The 8591-nt window shown below is 43.1% G+C and overlaps 1 protein-coding gene across 1 annotated transcript; it reads left to right on the forward strand.

Moving 5' to 3' along the window:
* The first annotated feature begins 219 nt into the window (after window positions 1-219).
* PDCD7 (programmed cell death 7) lies at window positions 220-7989 on the forward strand. The gene is made up of 5 exons (XM_081171207.1): window positions 220-1578; window positions 3315-3453; window positions 4543-4779; window positions 5829-5916; window positions 6400-7989. The coding sequence occupies exons 1-5, from the start codon at window positions 652-654 to the stop codon at window positions 6515-6517; spliced, it is 1509 nt and encodes a 502-aa protein (XP_081027333.1). The 5' UTR covers window positions 220-651; the 3' UTR covers window positions 6518-7989.
* Window positions 7990-8591: the final 602 nt, after the last annotated feature.

Genomic DNA, 8591 nt, shown 5'->3' on the forward strand with positions numbered 1-8591 from the left:
GGAGAAGCAAACTAGGTGTCCCGTGGTTTAAAAATAATCATTGCGGCGTCCTATATCTATTACTGTATTTTAGTGTTCTGTTGGAAGCTGCCCAGAGTGGCTGGGGAAACCCAGCCAGATGAGCGGGGTATAAATAATATATTATTATTATTTATTTATTTATTTATATTTATTTATTTATTTATTTATTTATTTATTTATTTATTTATTTATTTATTTCCTGTTCCTCCCAGATTTCTAGTAGTGCTTCTCCTGTGCGTTTAACAGAATGTTAAGTCTCACAGAAATGAGGGGCTTTAGGTTGTCCATTATTGAAGTAATTGCAACTGAGCATACCATTGTTGGCTAGGAATAATAGGTAAAATGCTTTACCTGGGGGTGGGGGGGTAAGGAGTGCACTAAGGAGACGGGGTATGTGTGGTGCTTGGGGGCAAAGCAGCATAACTTGCCATGCACCTTAAAGGCTGCTTGTACATTCCGGTCCCGGTACGGCTGATGGGAGCTGCAGTCTAAAATCAGTAGCCGACAAATGTCGGATTCCTCCCAAGCTACAGGGGGCGCTGCTCTTCTCGCCGTCACTTCCGCTTCAAACCGGAAGCGGTGTCCGAGGGCGAGAGAGACAGTTTCTCATTCAGTTAACTAGGCCTCTTGATGCGTGAGGGGGGCGAGATGTCGCAACAGCCGCCGCCATTCCCCTCATCCTTCGCGAGGCCCCCTCAGCCCCACTACTTCCCGCCGACGGGGGCTCCTCCGCAGGGTGTTTATGGCGGGCTGCCGCCTCACCACCCTCAGTTTCCTCTTTCCCCGTTCCCACCTTTTTCGGCGGATGGCCGAGGTCTTCCTACCCCCGCTTACCCGCCGCCATTCCGGCCGCCGCTGCCCCCTCCTCCGTGGCAGCAGCAGCAGCAGAAACCTCCGGAGCTGCCCTCGCCTCAATGGAGGCCCGCGGCGCCGCCTTACATAGCCGGGGAGAAGCCAAGGTTCCCGCCTCCGGAGCGGCCCTCGCCTCAATGGAGGCCCGAGGCGCTGCCGTTCGTGTCCGGGGAGAATGCAAGGCTCCCGCTCGGGCCTGACGCTGCTGCCTCAGCCGGCGGCCTGAGGCGAGGCGACGGCGGCGACGAGAGCGAGCAATGGCTAAGCCGTTTCTTGGCTTGCCGCCGCACCGAAGGAACCGTCGCCGCCGCGTCTCCCCCGAAGCCGCACGGCTTGAAGCCCAGCCAGGCGGGCCCTTTGGCGGCGGAGGCGCTGCGGCTGGTGGCGCAGGTGACAGCGCTGTGCGGGGCCTGGCGGCTGCGGGACGACCACGCCGAGGCCGAGGAGGTGGCCGAGGCCGAGGCCCGGCTGGCGGAGCTGCGGGAGGTGGTGCGGCCCCTGCGGGTCGAGGCAGCGGCGGAGGATCCCCTGGCCCAGCTGCGCCGCCACGCGGAGAAGAGCCGCAAGAAGAGGCTGCGGCGCCAAGCGCGGAGGCAGGAGGCGCGGGCCGCTCGCGAGGAGGAGGCGGCCCGCGAGGCCGAGAGGGAGGCGCGGATCGAGAGCTGGCGGGCCAGGCGCGCCCTGGAAGTCGAGGAGAGGCACCGGGTGGGTTGCGCTTTGAGGGATGCCCACGAATTCCCCGCAGGGTAGTCGGTACTTTGGGGTTTATTGGCTGCGTTGGCCGTGCTGGCAGGGGCTGATGGGAGTTGTAGTCCAGCGGAGGGCACCAGGATCTCTGCTTTAGGCAAACCCCTGTTGTTCACAGCCATCTGCAGTGTTGAGATAGTACCCTACGTTACTGGGTTGTTGCAGGGAATAGTAAGCTGAATTGTTTTGAACACTAAACACGTTTTATTAGCAGCATTAATAGTGCTAAATAATTATTTTATTTATAAAATATATACTGCTAATTAAAAATAGCAGCATGGTTAAAACCAATTGTACATAAAACCATTCAATAAAAGTCATCCAAAAAAGTTTCAAATCAGCTATTCTTCACTGACTGAATAAGCCTGAAAGTTTTCAGCTGGTGTTTAAAGGGTGAAACAAGCTGCCTGCTGAATCTGTACTCTCTAGAGAAAGTATTGTTATTCTCTACACCAGTGTGCATGTGTTACAACTCAAACCCTCCCAGGCTCTTCTTTGTACACTGGGCAGTGAGCTGGAATCGCCAGTCCCAGTTGGCAAACAGCATAAACACAAAGCACAGTTTCAGCACCATCTCTTCACTGCTGGTTCACTCCATGTTTGTGCTCAGCATGGAGCAAGTGATTCAGGGAAGCCAGGGGTTGGCAAGTGCCTGGGATTACTATGAACCCTGTATGGGATGCACAGAATGTACTGGTGGGCTACATGCTATAGACCCCTGATCTACATGTTTGCTCCAAATGTATTTTTAACAAAGACTGCACTCCAGTGACAAGTGGATTACAGTTCATTTTGATGAGCAGTTGTGCTTTGTAGCTGAGACACACACAGAGTAAGGATTGTCTCCTGAGGCAGAGGGGTGGAGCTTGGGAGTTGAGGGTTAGTGCTGGTTATATCAGGGGATGAAGGTTTGTAGGACAGGAACAAAGAGCAGCCCCTAGTGAATCACAGGGTAGAGTCTAGTAGGTAAGAAGTGAAGCTTGCTGAACAATAAAATGGATCCAAGGGGAAAACTGGAGCCAGTCAGTACTATTTACATATTGTATAGCATTCTTGGTGCACAAATGTGTACTTGTTTTTGCATTCATTCAAACAGTAACAGTGATGGGTGCTGAAGACAATAGGCTACTCCCTTTTTTTGGCCTTTCACAATGAGACTCTTATCCTTTCCCTACAAACCCCAAGAAGACATGTGGGACCCTGAAACTTGGGGACAAAACCTGAGGCATAGCAAGCAGGTGTCTTGTGAAGGTTGCCTAATCATCGTTGGTAACTGTTTTTGAGTCTAGTAGATATAAGTAGTTTCATGACAATCTCAGTTTATAGGCAGTATCCTGTTCTAGAAAAGAAACCTATGAGTGCTGCCACAGCTTGCAGCAAATTGAGCCCTAGCATCTGTTTTTTAATGCCAGGTGTTAACTAATAGGTATGTCACTGTAAGTGAGAAGGCAAACTCAAGGAGGGTGGATCTGTTGACAGCTGTCTGCCATGAGCTGTGTTTACCCCCTAGGAGTTACTGAGACAAACAGTGATGAGGGGCTCTTTCCTTATTGTCCTATTTGTGGGCTTTGAAGGATCTGGGTAGCCAGTGAACACAGGGTGTTCGACTAGATGAACGTACCTAGGTCTGCTATTGTTCTCTTACATTCTTACACGTGTTCTTAATTCCTTTATTCATATTTTTGCCCATATAGGAACAAGAACTTAAAGCTGCTGCAGACAGTGTGTTATCTGAAGTAAGGAAAAAACAAGCAGACACGAAGCGTATGGCAGAAATCCTGCGTGGCTTAGAAAAGCTTAGGAAACTAAGAAAAGAAGCAGCAGCGAGGAAAGGTAAACATGACTCAGAATTGCATGTGCTTTTATATTCCTTACTTACATATATGCTGAAACATAGCTGGAAAGCTATTTGTATAATGGCGCCAACATTTCAGTCGGGCTTGTATTGCTTATGTATTGTTTATAAAATATGGTTCAATATATAAATTAGGTCCTGGAAGACTTGTATTGTTAAAACAAATATTTGGTTAAAAGCATAGCATCCTGCCCTGGACGAAGTGCACTCAAAGCATCTGTAAGGCACTGAAACCATTAGAACTTCTGAAGCATTTGTTTTTTGCAAATATTTGTTATAAATACCCAACATAAGGGATGCCTCTTCCAGTGACCTATTATGCTGTATGCTAATGTCAACACACCTTGTTATTACCCAGCATTGAAAAGATGCAGCTGGACTAATTCTTCAACTCTGGTATGAAGAGCTGTAGAATATGGCAATAATGGAAAAGTTAGCAAGCTATTTGAGAACTTCAAGAGACCCAAGGCTATTTCCTTCATTGACAATGAAGAAGCTGACACACACGTGCCAGATCAATATGTCCACTTGTGGAATTCACAGATGGTCTACTTAGGTGGCAGTGAAGAAACCAGTTAATAAACACAAGTTTCCAGTTTCTCTTCAACGTAGTTTGTATTTTACTGTGCAATATATGCATTTGCTTATCTGGTTTTTTTAAACTCAAACACAGGTGCTTCTACAGGTTTGATTTTTATGTTCCATGTTGTTGTGTTAAGTGTTCATTTTTCTTTGGGGCTATATAATAAAATGTAAAATTCCTAAATACCATATTTTAGTGGAGTACGCTGCTGCACCTGGTTCCTCCTCTGTCCTTGAACAGTGAAAAAACATGCAATTGGGGAGAGGAGGGAGAGAGAAATAATACGCACCCAAGCAACTGACCACCCTGTTAAAAGCAAGTGAGATAGGGTGAGGATGCCACCTCAGAGCAAGATTACTCACCAATGGGGATGCTTCGATTCTCTTGTTTACATGCATTTCACTGTTCTGGATCAGAATGTGGAGGAAAAGTCAAGTAATTAATCTGGTGTGGGTTGTGGTTTCTGTTCTGTTTTTTGCTGCAGGTGTTTGTCCACCCCCAGCTGCAGATGAAGCCTTCGAGAATGAAGTCCAGAGCTTAAGAGCATTGATAAAAACACGCACTGAACTCTATGAAGCTGAAGAACGAGCTCTGAGGGTTATGCTGGAAGGAGAACAGGAAGAGGAGAGGAAAAGAGAAATGGAAAAGAAGCTGAAGCGGGAAAAGGAGAAACTTCTGCAGCAGAAACGGGAAATGGATTCAAAACTGTTTGGGGATCCAGGTAACCTTCAGCGTATTGTTGCTCAGGGGTTGTATTCAGTGTAGTGCTAAGTTAAAGTTATACAGTGGTACCTCGGGTTAAGAACTTGATTCCTGAGGTCCGTTCTTAACCTGAAACTGTTCTTAACCTGAAGCACCACTTTAGCTAATGGAGCCTCCCATTGCTGCCGCTGTGCAATATCTGTTCTTATCCTGAAGCAAATTTCTTAACCCAAAGTACTATTTCTGGGTTAGTGGAGTCTGTAACCTGAAGCGTCTGTAACCTGAAGCGTCTGTAACCTGAGGTACCACTGTACTTGTCCTACTGGTGAAATGTTTTGCACCAACAGATCATTGTTGTGCAAGAGAATACATAAGCAGTTTGCTATCAAATTGTGCAGTCTGTTGCACAGTGTGTTTCTGCTAGTGACACTTGTGTTGGATTCCTCTGTTGCATAACATTAAAACTCACAGTAGCTGACAGAAAATGTTGGATACAGTCCCAAGTGCTTGTTTTACAATGCAGGCATATTCTCCAGCTATCAACCTACCCCAGAGATAGTTTATGTTTAAATCTTAATTATTTATTTTATTTCATAAAGTTTATACACTTCTTGATTGTAGAAATTCTCAAAAGTGATTTACAAAAAGGCACAACGATAAAATCAAGAAAAATTCACAACCATATTTTAAAATATACAAAAGTTAAAATACTAAAACAGATTAAAATTACTTCAAGCAGCTGGGTAGATTTGCCTAAACAAGAATGTTTTTAGCAGGCACCAAAAATAGTACATTGAAGGTACCTGCTTGATCCCAATAGGCAAAATTTGAACTGCAAAGAGTCATGGAATAAAATGATGGGAGCTACTTCCTGATTTTTAATATATTTATGCAATCCCTATGTTTCTATCAACATGTCCGGTTAGGATTTTATGTAACTGTATTATAATAGTCCGTTTTAGTATTCTCTGTAGCAAATAATGTATGGCTTACATTCTTGGGATATGCTTCTGTGTCTGGTAGTTTTTCATGGCACTTGTTTTTCTTAATTATTATCCTGTTTTACAGAGGAATTTCCCCTTGCCCACCTTTTGGAGCCCTTCACACAGTATTATTTGCAGGCTGAGTATTCTGTGCCATCTCTTATCCAGATCAGGTAAGTTTAAGCAGTTTTGTAGTAAAAATAAAGCTGTATCAATTTTGTCAAATCTTGAAACTTACCTGCTTTTTTACTCTGTAGTGTAGTATTAATTCCTGTCAGATATTTGTTGTAGCAGTTACTGTTCAAGCTGCAGTCAGCAAAACTGTTGTTGCAGCTAAAACTTCCCTCTGGGCATCACCAAGAATAAGAGACTGCTTTACTGGGTCTCCCAAGAGCCATGCCTTTACTTCCCTACAAGTTATGGGATGCCATGTACCCCTATGAGGTACTTGGAGATACTGTAGTAGCGGACAGTGCAAAACATGTCTCTAATGCTGTCCACTGACAAAGATCCGTTGGGTGGCCACAGTGCTTTGCACTCATCTCCCCAACTCCCATCAACACTTAAATTGTAAAATTAATGGTAGGAAATTAAGATTTCAGAAGGATTGAACACAGTATTCAATATGTTGCATAACTAACTTTTTTATGTTTAAGGCATGAATGGGATCGATACCTGGTGCCTACAGATCATCCTGAAGGAAACTTTATCCCACCAGGATGGGTCATTCCTTGTCAACCATCTAGTGACATCTGGGCTACAGCTGTTGGATGATGTGTTCAGAGTCTAAAACAATAGCAACACAAGTGATAAAACGTACTTCATTAATTCCTTTGGACTTGAAAACTCTGCATCTTTTTCTTATAAAGCAGGGGCACAGAATACATAAGATGAATATGCAACAGCTGATTCCAGAAGACAAATACTGCCCCCCAAAAAATGTTGTATTCCAGAAATGTGAATCTCTGCTTAGTTACTTTGGCAGAGATTTACTTCAGATCTTGTTTTTTAAAACACTGTTTGGAGGAATTTAATTACAACAGCATTGCACATTATCTGCTCCTGCTAACTTTAAAAGCAGGACATTTTTCCTTAGAATTTTTAAATGTATTATTTCTGGACAACGGCATCTATAGCAGAGAAATTAATTTGTCATGGGCATGTGTAGCAGCAAAACCTAACTTGAGAACCTGTGTCATTAACTGCATCCTGCTGAGGTGAAATACAATCCCAGGGCCATATAACTTAATGCAGCTGCTAAATATTGTTGCATGTGTTTTTAATGTTCTGATATTTCATGGGAAATCAGGTAATAATCCTGAAGCAACATCAAAGACTGTCATTGAACTCTTTAGAGCCATATCCTGGTTCTCAAGTTTCAGCTCTTTTTTGAACTCTCATTTTAAAAATTTCCTCCGTGTTTATCTTGGTCTTATGTGCTGTTACTTAAGTGAATTGACAGATGTGGTCAATTATCGCCTCCTTGCAAGTTTGGTGTAGTGGTTTTAACAGCTAAAACACTAAGATGAAACAGCGTGGAGAGAATTAATAGTATCATTGCTGTTTTTTTGTGCAACTTGCACCTTAATTTTTTTAAAAATGTGCATATAAGATGTACATACTCAGGAAAGCATTTTTTCTATCATCTCTTAAAGTAAGAACACTAGAGAAGCGATACAGGTTAGGGTATTTTTGTTAAATAGAATGTCAGATATTGGTTTGGTGTTGCATAAACAATTCCTGTGCATGTGGACCAAAAAACCTGAACATCTAATGTTTACAAACCTTGTAAAATAAACTTCATTAGAATGGTAACATATTCTCCATGGCCCCTGTTATTTGAAGGTTGCAGAACATTGTGGGACTGTCATTGACCAAAAAAAAAATGCTGTGGACACAATATAGCTGATGATATGTTGATAGGCTATCATATTCTGTATCAATTGAATCTTTAGTTCAGGGGAAAGAAAACAGCCTTTTCCAAACATTTCATTGTAACTTGACCTCCGAGACTAAAATTAGCAGCTTGTTACAAAAATATCTACCAAAATGTTACATAAAATTTGAGGGACATTTTTCCTTATTCTTTTGTGCTTTAAAACAAAGTTGCATAAGTGCCTGTGATTAGGGGAGGGAAGACCCTAATGCAATGTGAAACATTGTCAGTAATTATTTGTAGTAGAAAGTAATAAAAACTCAGTTGAATTTTATTTGTACTTTAAAAAAATAAAGAACATTTCAAACTCTTTGTAGCTGTCATTTTTAAATAAATGGTTTTCTTCCCAACTTAAAAGGTCAATGCAAGCTTTTGGAGTTTGATACTGTCCTTTGGTAATAGACAGTGTCAGGCAACGGTGGCTGGTGTAGGAAGACTGACTACTATTGCTATTTTCATTTAGGAATTGCTTCGCAAAGCAACTTGCAGTATAATGTCATTCTCATACACACACACACTTACAACAATTGCATATATAGGGAATTTAAAAAGAAAAGTTTGAAACAAGAACATGCCTAAAATCAGTTAAGATCCAGAACAGATACCAACCAGGATAAAGAATTTAGAAGGCTTGTTGAAAGAGCACGTCTTTAGCAAGTGCCAAAAAGCCAAGAGACAAGGTGCCTGTCTTGATATGCAGTGGTAGGGAATTCCAAAGGATAGGTGCCACCATAATGCAGAATGGACCTCCTGTCTTGCAGAACACTGACTAGTTGGCCATGTAGGGATTGAGATGGTCTTTCATGTATCCTGGTCCCAAGCAATAGTGGTTTTTTACACCAGTTCCAACACCTTGAACACAGCGCAATAACTACTAGGAAATACCATTTTACTAAAGATAAAAACTCACCC

Source organism: Podarcis bocagei (genome assembly GCF_964188305.1).
Source record: "Podarcis bocagei genome assembly, chromosome: 14".
Lineage (NCBI taxonomy): Eukaryota > Metazoa > Chordata > Lepidosauria > Squamata > Lacertidae > Podarcis > Podarcis bocagei.

Coding starts and splice junctions, on each gene's coding strand:
- PDCD7 (XM_081171207.1), top strand. CDS start 652: ATGCGTGAGGGGGGCGAGATGTCGCAACAGCCGCCGCCATTCCCCTCA. Junction 1,579..3,314: donor AAGTCGAGGAGAGGCACCGG/GTGGGTTGCGCT, acceptor TTGCCCATATAG/GAACAAGAACTTAAAGCTGC. Junction 3,454..4,542: donor AGAAGCAGCAGCGAGGAAAG/GTAAACATGACT, acceptor TTTTTGCTGCAG/GTGTTTGTCCACCCCCAGCT.